At 39.7% G+C, this 18,606-nt stretch overlaps 1 protein-coding gene across 1 annotated transcript in view; it reads left to right on the plus strand.

Moving 5' to 3' along the window:
- Positions 1-18,069, plus strand: part of FBXO21 (F-box protein 21) — a 33,948-nt gene extending 15,879 nt beyond the window's left edge. The window contains exons 5-12 of the mRNA XM_030583210.1: positions 1,133-1,279; positions 1,631-1,767; positions 2,075-2,211; positions 3,163-3,339; positions 4,139-4,271; positions 11,481-11,671; positions 13,725-13,882; positions 16,911-18,069. Of these exons, the coding sequence (XP_030439070.1) occupies positions 1,133-1,279; positions 1,631-1,767; positions 2,075-2,211; positions 3,163-3,339; positions 4,139-4,271; positions 11,481-11,671; positions 13,725-13,882; positions 16,911-17,089 (1,259 nt within the window). The 3' untranslated portion in view covers positions 17,090-18,069. The remainder of the gene's footprint in view (positions 1-1,132; positions 1,280-1,630; positions 1,768-2,074; positions 2,212-3,162; positions 3,340-4,138; positions 4,272-11,480; positions 11,672-13,724; positions 13,883-16,910) is intronic.
- Positions 18,070-18,606: the final 537 nt, after the last annotated feature.

Raw genomic sequence — 18,606 nt, forward strand, 5'->3', positions numbered from 1 at the left:
GCTACCTCATGTAAGCCAGAAATAGAGAATTATGGAGAGAATTATGTTTAAACTTTGGAAGTGGAGAGTTCTCCCAAGATTTGGGGAAGAAGCAATCAGTCTTGGTGTGTACTCTAAAAATATGGTAAATGTAAAAGTTAAAACACAGTTTAGAGAGTTTATTTTGGTGTTATGATTTAAAAGTGGTGGTAGACTTTAGAGAAGGGAATGTATTGGGGCAGGAAATAGAAGCCAACGGCTGCCACTTTATGGGCTTTTTTAGAGGGGAATTCTGTGACTGATATTGCAGGAGGTGTTTTTGTCATGCATATTGGGCTGCTGATGTATGTAGCACTTTTCTAGTTTTGCAAAGACATTATCCCTTTTGCAGAGATTTTATAGACCTTCAGCAGTTAAATATAGTAAGAATAAGAAGTTAGACAATAAGGAGGTTTTGGAAAGAGGAGTGACAAGGCAACCAAGGAAGGATTCTTGGGAAAAGTGTGGTTTTTTCCTCAAGGAGTTTGACACAGGACACTTGGACAAAAATAGGAGACTGTTCCAAGAATAGTGGATATATTAAATGAAGACAACATCAAAGGTGGGGGTAAGGGACAAATGGAGCAATTAAAAGAGGCTTGAAGGAATGTAGGGAGCATGGCTGTAGTAGAAAGAAATCTGAGCAGAAATGGAGTTGGATTGAGAGTATGGAAGGCCTAAAAAGTGAGATTCTTGAGTTAGACATAAGTGACAGCAAACTGCTGAAAAGATTCGAAGAGGTAGGGAAGAGAGATGACTGGTACAGAATTGATTTAATGCAGCTTCTCCTATTCTGTGTGAAGTTCCATTACTTCTGCTTTCAAGACACTGGGGGACAACTTAGCTCTAAAGAGCAGGAGGTTGCATACTTGAGATTCAAAATCTGAAAGTCTGAGAAGTGGTTGCAAGACGTAAATAAATGTCTCTTTAAGTCAAAGTATACATATCACTTCTATCGGTGTCTCAGTTTTATGCATTTGGGTATGACTTTATATCAGAACCAATGAACATTTAAAAAAAAAAGTCATTATGCTAAAATATGTGCTTTTAGACTAAGAGCTGGAAAGTGAAGAACAGACCAAAATCCTGTTTTTAAATAGTTTATCTGTTCCAGGTGCTGTTTTAATTGACCAGTACTGTAATCCTCTCTCAGACATCTGTCTAACAAGTGTCCAGGCGCAGGTTGACGATATTACAGACAAAGTTCGCAAAGTCCTGCGGACCAAAAACCCTAGGCATCCAAGCTTGGCTCCAAAGGCAGGTACTGTAGAGAAATGTGTTCTAGTTAGCCCTTTCAGAGTGATGTCGCTATAGTCTTGATCTTGCCTAAAAAATGCTTATTTTGTTTAACTTACTCCATACTTTTTAAATAGTCTTAACATGGGGCTTGGGAGGTATCCTTTTCTTTCTTGGAGCCATTACAAACTGAACAGCAATGAAACCACACTCTTGAGTGTCTTCTAAGATCTGAAAGAGGGGAGTCTCTCTCCCATGAACCTCTTGAAGTGTTCTGTGAAATTTGCTCTCTTTCACGGAATGAGCAGCCAGTGTGTGTATCATTACTTAAGTAATAATCTTTTCTCTTAGTCTTGTCACTCTGTATTCATTTTAGGAGAGGTCTTGATTGTTTCTGATGTGGAGTTTCAAAGGCAGGTACTGGATGCTATGAATTGTGTCCTCTATGAGCTGTTAAAATACAAAGGAAATGAGATGGATTACTACAACTCCTTGAATTCATTCATTCACCAGGCAAGTGTGTGTTTACTGAACCAGCCTAGGAAGCCACTGCTAGTACCGGTGTGAGAGAGAATTCTACTTGCGCTTTTGTCATGTTTGCATGAATGAGGAAATAAAATAAACCTGTATGTACCAGTGTCACAGCATAGTATGTTAACTCTCTCTGCACTTGCTGCTAGGTCAGTGCATTTTGAGGCATTTTGAATAAAATTGCATCTCAGCTGAGAATCCTGGTACTCTGTACATTGAATTTTTTAACATCTTGCATTAAGTGACATATGATTTGTAAGCTTCCCTCTGATTTAGTCTCATTTTTCAGGTTTTAATCCGTAGGACAGGAATCCCTATCAGCTTATCTGTGCTCTATTTAACAATTGCCAGGCAGTTGGGAGTCAGACTTGAGCCAGTCAACTTTCCTAGTCACTTCCTGCTGAGATGGTGTCAAGGGAAAGAAGGGTAAGATTTCTTTTAATTCCATTTGACTTTTGGGAAGACCAATAAACCATTTACCCCCAAGAGGCAGTTTTCCCAGCCTGACACGCTGTTGTCAGAGGGGTCAAGTAAAGCAACCATCTCTGATGACAAGACGTTAAAATAGATCATGTTGAAAGTTCCTGGTTAACTATTATTTCACATTTTTTTTCTGATGCAAATAGAAAAGTTACTTTAATTCTGAAACAAGAAGTATTTTCTGAGGTAACCCATAAATGCAGGAGCATCTTGTCCAATATAGATGTATGAGTTTAATTGCTAAATCTGTACATCAGCCAGCAAGTGAAAACACAACTGTGTATTCACTCAAAGGGTTCTGAATGGCAACAGACTTCCTGAATAAATATAACAGTAGTTACGGTAGCACTTCCGCTTTTCATAATTTTATAGCTTTTATTTTTTAAGGAATTTCATTTAGTCCTTTGTGCAGCACAGCTGATAGAAGCTGATGCTACTGTGTCTTGTACCCACCTGCTCTCTGAATCAGTGTTGGTGACTCCTCAAATGACCTAATGATTGGCTATTGGCAGTGCTGTTACTCCCAGAAGTACATATTTCAAGGGTAATATTAGTGATCTCATCCAATACAATGAACTTGATTACACAACCCCCTGATGAGTATCTGACTCCCATCCTGACACACCACACTGCCTTGGGCTGCATTGTAAAACAATCTCTTGTTAGCCAAACATGGCCTTCAAATATAGCATCAGATAAAGCAGACTTGAGAACAGTTTGCAAGGCTTTCTGGGGAGAAGCACTGCTGATAAAATAATTTGACTTTTGTAGCCTTTTGCCATGTGTTTGCAAGAAGATAAATAAGAGGAAACTAACTAAAACCCTATCACTAAAGGAGCTGAGGTACTGACAGTATTCACCTCAAACTTAAACTTTATTTTCTTGGTGTTTCATTAGAAGCACAGACATCTTTGACTACGTGTACATAGATGCCTTTGGAAAGGGAAAGCAGCTAACTGTGAAAGAATGCGAGTACCTGATTGGCCACCATGTAACAGAGGAGTTCTATGGAGTGGTTACTTCAAAGGAGGTCTTGCAGCGTATGGTGGGAAACCTTTTAAACCTTGGAAAACGGTAAGGTTTACTTAAACGTCATGAAGAATTTAAAGCCTTACGGAAATGTGGACCTGAAAAATTCAGCTTTGATCAGTAATATGCTTCTTTGTGGCAGTCATGAGTGGATTTACAGGGTATAAGCCATACCAGTTATTCACTTGGCCGTTCTGCCCATCATTTCTCATTATTTAGTCACTCTTACAAGAATATTCCTGTAGAGGGAGTATCAGAGAAAGTATTTAGTACAACAGATTTCATACAAGCAAATAAAGGGACTGTTTTTCCGTTAGGGCATATATTAGAGTTTTCACTATCCTGTAGAGAAAAAGGATCTTCCATTATGATCTGGTGGATTGATCCCACATGATCAACTTCCTGTGGTTACACTGGGGCTGTCATCATTGGACTTGTAATTCTGTTTCTATTTATGAACACCTTTCTTCATTTTGTTCACCGTTAGTTATAGAAGACCAAAAAAGCAAAAACATAAAAGAATTGCTCCAAGCATGAATGAGCAAGGAGAACCATATCACGATCTGAGAGAAAGTGAGCTTGCGACTTGGAGAGTGAATTCTCTGAAAGGGGTCTTGGAACCATGAGGGGGAAGGAGTAGAGTTTGGTAGGGCAATTTTAGTGCAATTCCTTCCTAGCAGAGTAGTGGATGCTCTTAGCAAGAGTAAGCCGCTGGAGCTGCTCCAATTGGATGAGTACCAGTACTGTGTAATGTCTTTATTGATCGTTATCTCCCGGATGCTGAAGTAATAGGGAAAGGAAATGAAGATTTAACCTTAAAATTGAATTTCTTCTTTGCTGGTAGGGAAAGCACTGATCAGTCCTACCAGCTCTTGAGAGACTCCTTGGATCTGTACCTGGCCATGTATCCGGACAATGTGCAGCATCTAATGCTCCAGGCTAGGTTATACTTCCACCTGGGAATCTGGCCAGAAAAGGTATCCTAACACTTGGTCATATGTTTTATCATAGGGGTAAGCTATAAAAACAGTAGATTGATTCTGGGCTACAGTAGCTTGTATTATAGTCAGCCAAGAGCTGTTTCTGTTGTACAAACAATGTAAAGAATTATCACACTTCAAAAATCAACATCTCCCATATAGAGAAGAGATTTTTCCTTTTTGTAGTCACCACTGCATATCTGTGGATAGCCTCTGACCTGAGTCAGAAGTTAGGATTTCCTGCCTATAATTGTTTTTTTTCATTTTAACTTGGGCTTTCAGATTCTCTTGATTATATCTGGTACTTTACCTCTGCACCAAGGCTGTATGTTTTTAGATAGACTTAAACAGCTGTAGAGCTGTAAGATACACAAGTGTTTTACCAGTTATAAACTAAAACTGTGTTTTGGTGCTCTCAACCCTCTCGCGCTTATTTTCACAATAAAATAACTGCAAAAGGAATCCTAAGCATGAGGATAATGGGGCTGATGCTTCAGTCATGCCAATCAAGGCAGGAGACCAAATAATTTGACAGAGAAAGGACCTGGACATACAAATTGTCTAGGTCACTCAAGCCTTCCATCAAGCTGAGAATAAAGCACATAATTAAGGAAACCATGTAATTACATTGAGCATGTTATATGCAGCTGCACTGTAACAACTTAGCAAAATTCAAGTCATTATCAGTGAAGGAGGATACCTCTTAAATCAAAATAAATGTAAATCTCTACTCAGCAGGGACTCACCATTGGAACTTATCCACCACCCCCACTGAAGATAACTCCATTCACTGCTTTAGGGCTCTGCTACCAGATCTTTGATTGTTCTTCAGGGCAGGAACAGTTGCTTCCTATATGATGGTGCAGTGCCTAGAACAACGTGCCCCAATCCTGGTTTGATTATGGATAATAATACATGGCTGCATATTCCACAGATATTGTCAATCATTCTGCACAGCAGAATGTTACCCAGCGTAGTGATTGTCAGAGTGACATGATGAAAGTTAATGGCTAAATTAAGAGGGTCATTATATGTGTACTGTGGTTTTTCTTGTTCATTTTCTGGAGTCAAGGGGAATACAACAAAACAAGATCCCCAAAACTCTATCATGTGTCTTTATTTGTAATATCCTTTAAAAATCAAAATCCAATAGCTGCGTGTTCGGATTATGAAGACTGTACGAAAAGAGCTCAGTCTTTCAACAACATTCACTTCATTCCTCTTGCGGTTGCTTCAGCAGCTTCTAAGCAATCTCTTCTCTCCCCCTCTCCTCCGTCTCTTCCCCTCCCCACCCCCCCCAATTTCTGTCTTAGTCTCCATGGACTTCAGAGTGACCGCCTGTCCATTACCAATTTGGCAGTATATAAAATCACCCTTTTCATTACAAAGACGCGTGATCTGACTAGAAAACCATTGATTCAAGGCCCATATAACTAAAATCCTCTTTGGCAGGCATGCTTCAGTAAGCTTGGGTGGTATAGCTAGCATGAATGTCTACCTTTGTATAATAAAATGTTCACCAAGCTTGCCAATGTCTGAAGGAAATATCAGATTTAAGAAATTCACCCACAAATAAAATAGTACAAGCTAATAGACATGACAGATGTACTGTGACATGGGACAGCTAAGCTTTATGATTCAGAGAGCTACCTGTGACAAATTCTCTAGATCATCAATTTACTTCCTCTCACACCAGTAATTTGAAGGTTTATGGTTGATTTATTTTCAATTTCCACTTTACTATCCTGCAATTTGTTGATCTTAAGTACAGATGATGTCCTTAAGTTGTATTCTCCATATCACTAATTTACTGCTCCAAATTTGCCAAACATCTTGAAAATCCTCAACCTTCTCAGTTATCATTGAGGATTCCTGCATTGCATCCATCTGTGCATGTGTTAATTCCAGACTTCTGGACCAGGGATCCGTTGCTGGCACCTGGAAATAGCTGACAGAGAGCCCAGCATCTTTCTCCAGCTGAGAATGTACTTTCAACTCATCTCTGTGGCGTGGAATTTTTATTTTTAAGGGTTCCTTTTTAGCAAAGTGTCCCTCCAACATAGAAAAAAATAAACCAACAACAATGGAGAACATCACATGTAGAAATAAATGTGAAATCTTAAGAGCCAAACAGAGCTAACCAGAATGCATGTTTTACTATTGCTTAAACTTGTGCCTTTTGGAAATGACTTAAATCACTAAACTGAATTAAGGATAGACAATGGGAGAGTGCTTATAAACAACTGTAATGCCAGATGAAGAAAAGATCCCTTTCTTTTGGTGTCACTTGATGCAGAGGAAGCTTTTGATTAAATGTAAAGTTCCATAGTATTCTAAGTCATGTCCCATATGGACTTTGGCCCCCAATTCCTTAAATGGATAACTGCTCTTTACGCTAGCCCAAAAGCAGCTATATGAATTAATGGGATTAAATCTCCCTGCTTGAATTACACAGACAGGCTAGGTGCGGGATATTCATTGTCTCCTTTACTTTTTGCATTGGCCATGGAGCCTTTTGCACAGAGGATAAAGAACAATGAATCTATCACAGGAATAAAACTTGCAGGAACACATCAGAAAATAGCTTTATATGTACTGATGTAATATTTTAATCTAAACCAAATATGTCCCTAAAACTAGTATCTAAAGAAATCTGAGAGTTTGGGAAACCCTCTGTATTAAAGTAAGTCATGCCAAATCTGAAATATTAGCTATAAATTTGCCAGACTCGAAGAAGTCATTCCTCCAGAAACATTTGAATACAAATGGGCAATAAGTCCTATAAGATACCTGGGAATTCAAATCTCGAACATCCTAGAAGAACTGTAAGATTTCAATGTCAAACTGGAATTGCAGTAAATGGGGGGTGCAGGGAGCTGGAGTGCTGAGGGAAATATGCAGTTTTCTTGGTTGGGAAGAATAGCCACAGTGAAAATGAATGTTTTGCCAAGCATAGTCTTGTTTCAAAATCTCTGTAATGATCCCAATAAAACCCTCACAGGAATACAGACGAGACTATTAGTCTTTTCTTATTTCATATAAATTCTGAGTGCTGATAATTTGTACAGATCTCTTAAAACAGGGTGTACTAGCTGTTCCAAATAGTCAAGGGTACTAACATGCCAGCCAGCTCAAAGCAGTAGTGGATTGGTGGTGCCCTCACTCAGCCAAACACTGAGTTTTTTTATTGAACAAGAAAATTGTGGCAGTGCAGACATGGCTAGGCTACCATGGATAATAAATTTTTAAAAAATCATACCCTCCAGAAATGTAGACTTACCCTTAACAAAGGCTACTCCATAGTTTGGGATAGAACTAGAGAGAGGTTCTTTTCCCCCGCCAGTGACATCCATTGTAAATAATCCAGACCTTAACCCAGATCACAAACTATAACGAAGGGCTCAGCAACCTTTCAGAAGTGGTATGCCGAGTCTTCATTTATTCACTCTGATTTAAGCTTTTGCTTGCCAGTGATGCATTTTAACCTTTTTAGGAGGTCTCTTTTAGAAGTCTGTAATATATAACTAAACTGTTGTATGTAAAGTAAATAAGGTTTTTAAAATGTTTAAGAACCTTCATTTAAAATTAAATTAAAATGCAGAGCCCCTCAGACCGGTGGCCAGGACCCGGGCAGTGTGAATGCCACTGAAAATAAGCTTGTGTGCCACCTTTGGCACGCGTGCCATAGGTTGCCTACCCCTGCTAGAGAGCCTTAAAGACCGAGTGTGCCATGTTGGCTGGCTATTCAGTAGAGACACTTCTCTAACCAAGGGTTTGGCTACACTTGGAGCTGTACAGCGCTGGGAGTTAAAGCTGTCTTCGTACGGCTGTGTAGGGAAAGCGCTGCAATGTGGCCACACTGACAGCTACCAGCGCTGCAGTGTGGCCGCATTTGCAGCGCTGTTGGGAGTGGTGCATTATGGGCAGCTATCTCAGCGTTCAAGTGGCTGCAACGTGCTTTTCAAAAGAGGAGGGTGGGGTGGGGTGGGGTGGAGTGTGGGGGAGACAGAGAGAGTGAATTTTGGAGCTGACACTGTCAGCTCCCTGTCTTGCAAGTTCTACGGACTTGAAGATACACAGCACCAACTTTCAATCATTTTAAAAGTTTGGACCCCTTCACCCACCCCTCTCTCATTCACTGAATGCAAATAGCCTTCAGACCAGATAAGCAGCTGCTCCAAAACAGACCCCCCCCCCCTCCCCTCCGGGCTGCATCTCTTCTCAAACAAACACTAGCTGTGGACATTCATCCCCTTGCCTGCCTCTGCTGGAGCAAACAGTAGCTGTGTTTGTTTTTTAGATAAGCAGCTTCGGGAGCCCCAGAGTTCACAACAAAACAAAGAGTGTAATCTTTACTTTAAAAGCATTATGGGAAGCTTCCGGAGGTCAGTTACAGCATAGTAAGATTAATCACTGTTTACACTGGCACCTCAGCACTGCAAGAGCAGTGCTATAGTTGTTATTCCCCAGGCCGAGGTGAAGTACAGCCAGCGCTGTAGCCAGGGAGATACAGCGCTGTATGTGCCTTGCCAGTGTGGACGGGGAGTAAGTTACAGCGCTGTAACTCTCAAGTGTAGCCAAGCCCTTAGAGATAAAAAATTAAGTTTAACTGGCCCATTCTTCCATGATATCAGTACTTTCAAATGAGGCATTATTTCTCAATTTCTCTGTCTTACACAGAAAGCTAACTTTTATAGAAGTAATGGTGTCTGGTCAATTAGGAAAAAAATATATATATAACTGATTGATATCAATCTTTGCAGGCAGCTTTCCTAACCCAAAAAAGGTCTGTGTAGGACATGCTGTGAAAAGGATCTGGATAGAAAGATTGCCCCAGAGGGATAGGATTCTATCTCTATTCAGTCTATAACGCAATCAAAATTTCTCTAAATGCCATTTCAATGGTACCTCATGCCAGTCAGGTTAATATATGTGTACTTATAATATATGTATATAAAATATAGATTGAATGAGGATAAATGTTTGAAAATTTGTGGCAAATGTGTAGATTTCATGCATATATGGTGGACATGTGCAGTCGTTAAAGACAACTGGATTGCAATTCGTAACCAAATGTTACAAAGTGTTGAATATTTATTACCAAATGGTCCTTTGGTAATCCTCCTTGGACTTCCTAGCAGAAATGGTGACAGAAAAGGAAATGAAGAATTAACTTCTTATCTGCTAGGCTACTGATAGTCTCTCAATAGAAAAAGAAATAGCACAACTGTAGAGGAATGGCTCAAAAAAATGAGGTTCTGGTTATGGAAAAATTAATGCACCAGTTACATCTCAATCTGGGACAGTTCCTCAGATTTGTCCCCTAAAAAGAATGGCTCAGGTTTGGGAATCTCCTTCACATCCTCAACTGTGAAGACCGATGCAAAGAATTCATTTAGTTTCTCCACAATGGCCTTATCGTCCTTGAATGCTCCTTTAGCATCTCGATTGTCCAGTGGCCATGTTGGTTGTTTAGCAGTCTTCCTGCTTCTGATGTACTTAAAAATTTTTGCTATTTACTTTTTGAGTCTTTGGGTAGCTGTTCTTCAGATTCTTTTTTGGCCTTCCTAATAATATTTTTATATTTCATTTGCCAGAGTTTATGCTCCTTTCTATTTTCCTCAGTAGAATTTAACTTCCACTTTCTAAAGAATGCTTTTTCACCTCTCGTTGCTTCTTTTACTTTGTTTAGCCATAGTGGCACTTTTTTTGGTCCTCTTACTATGTTTTTTAATTTGGGATATACATTTAATTTGAGCATGTATTATGGTTTCTTTAAAAAATTTCCATGCAGGGATTTCACTTTTGGCACTGTACCATTTAATTACTGTTTAACTAACTTCTTCATTTTTGTGTAGTTCCCCTTTCTAAATAAGGTTTAAAACAAAAATTGAGCAGGTTGTTTTTTAAATAGCAAAAGATCCGAAACAGTTTTGATCACTGTGCCAGGACTTAGCTTTTCCAGAGATCTCTTACATTTGATGTTTCTGGCTGAGACATTCCTTGGGAAATAAGACCCCGTGTCCTATGCAGCACATTTGACCAAAATTAGGTAGCAGGGGATCTTGAACTATGCAGCACTGCCCTCCAAGCCCTCTGCTCATTACTTGTCTTAAGTATTTTTATCCCCTCATTCATTGCCTATCCCCTCTCTGCCTCTGAGTCAGTATATGTCAAACAGATCAATGTTTACTCTGATATTAACTTGTTATCCTATCCCAGATTTTCAGTGTTCAGTGTCCTGCAGGCTGTTGTAATGAAAATGCATAACCATGTTGCAGAAGCTATTAGGGGGATACTGGACAGGGGATAATTGAGGTATTTGACAGCGGCTGAAGTGTGTAAGTCAGTTTTGTTTTTTAGCAAATAGTAGGCAGATAAGGCTTTTGATACTGGAAAGGGGAAATGTGTCCCATTCCCTGACCCTTTAAGACAAAATCAGACTACTTAAGTTGACTCGGGCCCCGCTGAGTGTCCCATTTTTATAACACATGTCTGTGTAAAATATGTTTCTACAATAGTCTCACAAGAGTGGTCTGGTAGTCTAGCAACAAGCAGCTCCCACCATCTCAGAAACCTTGTCTGGAATCCTGAACCCTTCTCCTAGCTCTCAACGGTTGTATGGCTTATGAGTCATAGTTGGACTTTCAGGAGTGTACCTCATGTTTTGCAGCCCTGACCTGAGAAATTAGGAGTGACATTAGTTGGCTTTGAAGGGACTATCTCCAGTCCTTCCAGCTAAAAGGCTAGTGACTGTATTAGTGGGCATTAATTAGTGGGCTTGTAATTAGAAACAACTCTGAAGGGCTCTTTGGCTCTCCAGTCTAGAGCAGATGATGGTTTTTGAAGAGCTGGCTGGTTGCAGGGTGCTGCTTCCCCACTTTAACTTGCTAAGCCGCAGTAAAAGGCAGCTGATAGGTTAAATATTTTCCTAATATTACTTTTCCGGTAAGTAATTGCAGTAGTTACCATGTGCATGTTACATGATGCTGAATGAGAAGGGAAGTAGTCTGTGGATAGGTGGCAACTGGTCCAAAATTTGTAGCAAAATGTGGTTCACCTTATGGAAAATTTTGAGAACCCTGATCTGAAGAGGAGCGGACATCTAGAATCGGGCACTTAAGCTCTATGGAGAAGATTGTTGTTTTTTAAAGCTACTATAGAGACCTGTTTATAAACATAGTTTTCTTTCTCTCACTGCTGAAGGTTCTGGACATCCTGCAGCATGTCCAAGCGTTGGATCCATCCCAGCATGGGGCAGTAGGGTATTTAGTTCAGCATACCTTAGAGCATATTGACCGCCGTAAGGAGGAAGTGGGGCCTGAGGTGAAGCACCGTTCTGATGAGAAGCACAAAGAGATCTGCTTTTCTATTGGGCTGATCATGAAACACAAGAGGTAATCAACTCTGAACCTTTCAGTGTCCAAAAACTGCCACTGTAACACTGTGTTCTTGTTTGTATATGGAATGATGTATTCAGCTGCTTCCTTCTTACTGTGATTGAACATCATTTTTACTACATGCTAAGGAACAGTTAGAGATGTGTCTGAGAAGGAACATACTGCCCCATGTGTAGTTATGTATGTATCCTTTTAGAGATATGAAGCCTAACTTCTGTATATTTCACTGTCCTTTGACGGATTGCAAGTGTGTTGTCCATTTTTTGCTTAGTAAGAGGACCAGGAAGATGAGCCATCTGAACCCTAAGAGTTAATGTATTGGTAGGGATTCTATAGCTAAGCTCTTGAAATAGTACTGACAGCAGTGAATATATCTCATTGTTTTCTCTGTTCTTGCTCTTCTGTCCTCTTTGAAGGGACAGTGGGAAGGAACAGCAAAATCTTATACATCGTCTTTCTCCCATAATATCTTCCCTCATTCACTGGAGACTTCATTTTCTGTTTTTACTTTTTTGGGGGTGTGGCCTGCTAGTGATGTGCTGCTTTAGCTGCCTTTCTGGCCCCTGTTCCTGATAAGTGCACAAGGAACAAATTTAAAGGCAGAGACAGTAATTTTGACTTCTCATAGGATATCACACAATCACGTATAATGCTATAAAAATAAAATAGGTTTTATATTCCTGGAAACTCTTTGCCCAGAATCCTATGGTCACATGGCAGGAATGGACAATAATTGTCCCTCTCAAGACAATGATTTCTAAACTGGGTGTTAAATGTAAGCTACAGGTCAGTTTGCATTGTAATAGGTTTGACTGCAGCATAGCAGCCAAATCTATGCTTAGAATGCATCTTTTCTCCTTCCCAAATCTTAATTTTTCTGTTTTACTGTAATTTCACTGTAGTTTTCAAGTTGGCTTTAATCTGTGCCACATACTGTTTGTTTGTCTTTTAGTATTTAACTCTTGATTTGTATTTCAGTCATTTGGGAGTTAGTTCATTTGAAGGAAACTTTACAAGGTCCGTTATATGAATTTACCAAGAGTTGTGGTGGATTCTCCATCACTGACCATTTTTAAATCCATATTGGATGGCTTTCTAAATAATCTGTTCTAGGAAATATTTAGGGAAAGTTCTCTGGCCTGGGTTTTATACAGGAGGTCAGATTAGATGATCACAATGTTCCCTTCTGGCCTTGGAGTACATGAATCTATGTACTTTTATGACAGCAAGGTGTTTGTTACCAGAGAAGATGGGATTGGGGGCAGTATACACGAAATACATACCTGAGGCTCTTACAAGCTTGTACTTCACCCTTTAGAAATTCTTGTAACCTAATTCTGCATAAAAAACTTCTTTATTGGAATTTGCCCTTTGGCTAACAAGTTGTGGGATGATCCCTTATGACCATTTGCTGCAGAATAAGAAAGATTTATGGTGTATGGGTTGTGAACTAGTGGATGCTGTCCTGCTCCAGGTATTCAAATACTATGGTGAAGGATAGGCTGGAACTGATCAGCCATTGAGTAAAGGGAAAGAAGGTGTCAGCATCTCTGAAGTGTTTTGGATGGGTGTGAGGCAGGAACTGTGGTGATAATGATTATTGATTTATCAGCAGAGATGGGGAGAAAATGGCTGTTTGTGTTCAGTTAAACAAATGTGAGTTTGCTTTATTCAAAATATTTTCTTTGACCAGAGTTAAAGTACAAGATGACTGTTCCAGTTCCCTCCTGTATGAAGGAATATTGTAAAAGGATCTGTTTGAACAAGTCTCCTCAGGTGGATTGGATTAGAATTGGCATCATGAGAATTCCATTAATTTTTTGTTCTCAAAATGACTCTTAATTGGCTTTGTCTTCAGTTTGAAGGTGGAACATGAATTTCTTAATCTACTTCAGTTAACGGTGTTCTTTATACAGAATCTCTCCCAGGAGCTCATGAGTGCCAGCATGCAGCTCCCATACCCTTTAGTGGCAGTCCTCCTCTCTCAAGAAGAGTATCTAGTTGTGCACCTTTCCAAGGTTTTGATTTTTTTAAATATACTTCTAAATAGATATGGCTATAACTGTGTCATCTATGGCTGGGATCCCACCTGCATGATGGGACAAGAATGGATTAGAAATATGAATGTCCATAGCCTACCTCATGGCCCCCATCAACCTTTTTACAATGTGCTGGTGGAGGATGGATCCTGCATATACGCTGCTCAAGGTGAGCAAATAAATCAGCCTGTAGATGTGATCTGTGTGCATTTCATTTCTATGTACATGTGTGGTATATCAGATCAGTTATGCTTACTATTTGAACAGTGTTAATATTTACGCAAAAGTTATATAGCTACTAAATCACTAGTGCTTATTATTTAAACAAATGTACTCTGAAACCAAGATTCAAGCAAGAAGGAAACTGATATTCAAATCTTAAATTGACCTACTTTGCTTCTGACTGCCCCCATAACTTCTCAACGAGATCAGGACTACTAGGAATAAGTTAAAAGTTAACTTCAGTTTAACTTGCCACTCTCCAGTTTTATTTTGAAATACCTTTAATAGTTTACATGATAATAGCAATCAAAGTTTTCAGCAGTGTTTTCTTATTTGGGAGAATAGATCCAACTTTTCACTTAAATCTGAAAATTATTTCATGGTATTACAGTTGATGTAATTCTGTAAGGGGCCTCAGAACAGTCTGAACACATACCAGGTGAGCTTCATTGTCTAGGCAGAATATGTTAAGGATGGAATTTCAGCCTTAACCCTGAATTTCTTGGCTTTTGTGGGTTTTTTCTTTCTTGTTTTTGTGAGGTTCTTAAGGAGATTTGGACAAAAATCAGGAGTAAAGTAATTGTATAATGGAAGGCTTTCTTTATATGATCACTATGCCTTTTATAGAAATTGTTCTGGCTTAATGCACTGTGCTATATTTAAAAAAAATATCTTGTGGTGGTCAGCATAAAAATATTGGGTACTAGGAACTTCTGCATTCTAATCCTTCCTGTGACACTAACTTCCCCTCTGATCTTGGGTAGATTACTTCACTTGTCTTCCTCTCACTATCTATATAAAATGGGGACAATATCTTTGTCACAGGGTGTTGCAAAGATTGATTAAATGTTTCTGTAGCGCTTTGATTATGAACACATTTTGACTGACTATGGTTCAGCTTTCACTAGAGGGAGCTGTCTAACATAGTTTGCAGTACAGTACATGAGAGCAAGTTTAAAAAATAAATTTAAAGGTCAGATACACTTGTAGATGTAAAATACAGGGAGATTGGTGGTTCTAGATTTCCTCAAATATTTTACTTTGCACTTGGTAGTCCAAAAATAAGTACTACTTGGGATTCTTGATTCTGTGCCTCTGCCCCAATGCTTGTGTGTTTATGAAGCAGACTTTGGAAGGTCCAAGAAGCAATATTTTCTTCTCTCTGCACACACTGCCATTAGGATGAGAATGAAGTATCTGCCCTGGTATCTTACTATAAGTGTTATGGTCTCATCTGTTTCACTTTTTTCTTTTTTTTTATTTTTAAACAAAATTAGTAACTATAGTACTGGTTGGTCGCAGAGTCCAAGTACTCCTTATAAGCTGTCGGCTGGTACTGTCGTCTTGATTCTAGAGCACAATCTTGTATGTTACAGTTGTTTTGTCCTTACTTGCCATCACGTATCTCCCTTGACCACCCACACTTCCCTCCCTTCCAAACTGTGTGCAGATCACTTTTTGCTTGTTGCATCAATTTCAATTTTGTGGTTTGGGGAGAGAGAGTAGGATTTTTGAGGGGGGAGAATTTCAAACAAAAGTATTTTGTTTTTTAATGTTTTAACAGTTGTGGTTTATATGGTTTGGGTCACAACTAACTACTAAATACATTACCAGTAATTCTAAGTGGTTTTCACCATATTGCTTGTGACCAATCAGTTTAATTGTTGCAGGATTGGCTCCAGGCACCAGCATTCCAAGCTGGTGCTTGGGGCGGCAATCTGCAAGGGGCAGCAGTGCCTGTTGTTTTGCCCCCAAGCAGCGCACCGAATTGCCGCTGCAGATGGCGAGGGCAGTCCATGTGCCCTTAAGGTGGCACACGCATTTCCACGGTGGCAGCAATTCGGCAGCAGCTTCTATCTTTAGCTGTCCGCGGTGGCTTCAGCTAAACATAGAAGTTGTCGCCAAATTGCCGCCGCCGCAGAAACGCGCCTGCCGTCCTAAGGGCACATGGACTGCCCCTGCCGTCCTCGGTGGCAATTTGGTGCGCTGCTTGGGGCGGCGAAAACTGTAGAACCGGCTCTGAATTGTTGCTAGTTTCAGAACTAGGGATGGATGGTGGTCTCGGCATCCTCCCCAAGCACCACAGATAAGCCAGACGGTGCTATGCATAGCTTGTATCAGCCCATATTCCAGTTACTGCCAAGTGTATGTTACATCACTCAAGACCTCCATGGGGATCGTACACCTGAGAGTCACTAATTGGCCACTGCACAGCAATGCTGCTTTACACAAATGAGAGCTTTTCCTCTGACCGACTAAATTATAGTAGTAGGCATTTGGTTCATCTTCTTACTATAGCACTATTGCTTCTGATTTTACTTTAATCTCTGTGTGCAATGATTGAATGGTTATGTTTTAAAAATGGGAACACCTGAAAATACTGTGGTGGTAAGGAATAAACATTCACTTCTTATAGGACTGCTATTCCAGAAAATTTGGTTTTTAAATGGTAATCTCGGTGTGCTAGACATAGCCCAAATGTCAGCTGATCTTCAGGAGCCTTCAAGGTGGAAGATACAATTCTTCCTTCATGCATGTTTGAGACAACTGACTTCTTCTTTGCTCTTCAAACAATTTGGCAGTTTATAAGGACCTCTTATGGGAATTGGCTTCCTGACTGCAGGAGTTTGAGCCCAATTGTGTAGATTCAGCATAGATGGAGTGCCTACTGAACTCCCACATGTCCTTGTTCTCTCTTCAGTATGAACCATTTACTTCTCTTCTGCACAGTGAACGGGTATCCATTAATGACTTCACAGCCAACCACCAGTCAGCATTCTGACACTCTAGTTTAATTCCAGCAGTACTGTTCTCAGACACAGTAGTTTGGTAGTAGTATAAAAAATATCAGCTTTGCTCAGAAAACAGAGCAGGTGAAACCCTGAAACAGAAGACTGACTAGCTGAAGGCAGAGCCAAAAAAGCTTCTTCATTGCTGGGCGTTAGTGTGCTAACTGCTTTTTCTTCTCTCTACAGAGAACCTGGAATATAACTTGGAGCCTCATGAAATCGCTCACCCTGATATTGGCCGTTATTTTTCAGAGTTTACAGGCACTCATTACCTGGCAAATGCAGAGCTGGAGATTAGATATCCTGAGGATTTGGAACTTTCTTGTGCAACAGTCCAAAAGATTTACAGCACAGTCAAGGAATGAGTGTAACTTGATCACAAGGACAGAAGAAAGTTTATCACAGCTGCTGCCGTATCCTCTTTGTGGACAGAATTATGGAAGCCAGTTTTCACAATGATCTTAAGGCATATGCCCTGGGAATTGCTTCGCACTTTGTAACCTGTGATATCGCGTATGTCTAATAACCACTCGGTTACCATCTGCCCACACTAGTCAATTAATATGGAATGCATTGGTATTCCAGACAAGGTATTCATTATCTTGAAGTGACAATCAAAATATGAAGTGTAATTGTCCCCTTGAGCGCTTGCGTTTACCACCCGTGTGTTTATGATCTTTTTTTCATATTTAGGATGTGAGCATGTTACGACTGTAGCTGAAGTCTGGAATAATCCCATGTTGTGGATAAGGATTGATCATACTTGCAGTATTTTTTTACATATCTATTCTGTGTATGCAGTAGCTTTAAGGTCTCTCTGAAGTTCCACAGTTGTTTGTTTCTTAGTTCTGATTTTCCTCTTACCCTGAAAATGATTAGTGTTGCAAGCATTCAAATGCTGAAATCACTTTTCAGCCTCAGCAATTTCACTGAAACTTTGTTGAACAAGAATCATGAGGCACCATATGATGGTGAGTTCAGCAGTAACTTGAATGGACTCATACATGTAACACTTCCAGCTGTTACAGATGCACTGTTGAATCATTTTATAGAAAATAAGATCCTGGCAATTTTCTCTCCCCAAGAACTTCTTGTTGGGACCTTGATTCCTCCCTGTACTTTTTCTTCCATTATGTCCCCTTCTGGTGTTAAATTTGTGATATGGTCATATATGTATTTTTCTACATGTCTCCTCTTATCCGATTGAAACTGTTAAAACTTGTAGTTTGAACCACCATCTTGTGATGGCAAACGGCTGTTATCTATACTGTCAGATTGCGATTGTGCCATGAAAGCCAGTAGACGCCAGCATCTGGCAATCAATACATGGAGAACTTATTTCCTATATCATGATGCCTTCTTTCTTTTGATCAAAAGAAAAATGCCCTTTGAAGGGAAAAGAGAAGAGGCTTTGTCCAAATTCTGACTTCTGCAAGGGAGGTGCTTCAGAAACTGAGGACACTTGAATTATAATGAGGCTGCCGCCATAGAGTCTGCAAAGCCTAGAAAAATAGTACATAATTGATTTCTTTTAGGGTTACATAAGAATTAGATGTGAAGTTGCAAAGTATTTACAAAGATATGGAATATTTACAGTACTTTAGTTTCTAAATTAATAACTCTAGGCAGGCTGTAGTCCATTGTTTCTAATTACCGTGTGGTTACATAGTTATAGGGAGAAGACTTAGTTATCCTGCTCTATAGAGTAGAATGACACCCTTATTCTTGAAACATTTTAAATGTCTCTGTGCACTACCATGCACCCACCTTTTTAAGGTAATTGATTTGCATGCAGTCTTGTGTAAATAAATATTTAACAAGCAATTTATACTTTTCACAGTAAAATTGTCATCTGCAAGTTCCTCAACACTTTAAAGAGGGA

Source organism: Gopherus evgoodei, chromosome 13, assembly GCF_007399415.2.
Source record: "Gopherus evgoodei ecotype Sinaloan lineage chromosome 13, rGopEvg1_v1.p, whole genome shotgun sequence".
NCBI lineage: Eukaryota > Metazoa > Chordata > Testudines > Testudinidae > Gopherus > Gopherus evgoodei.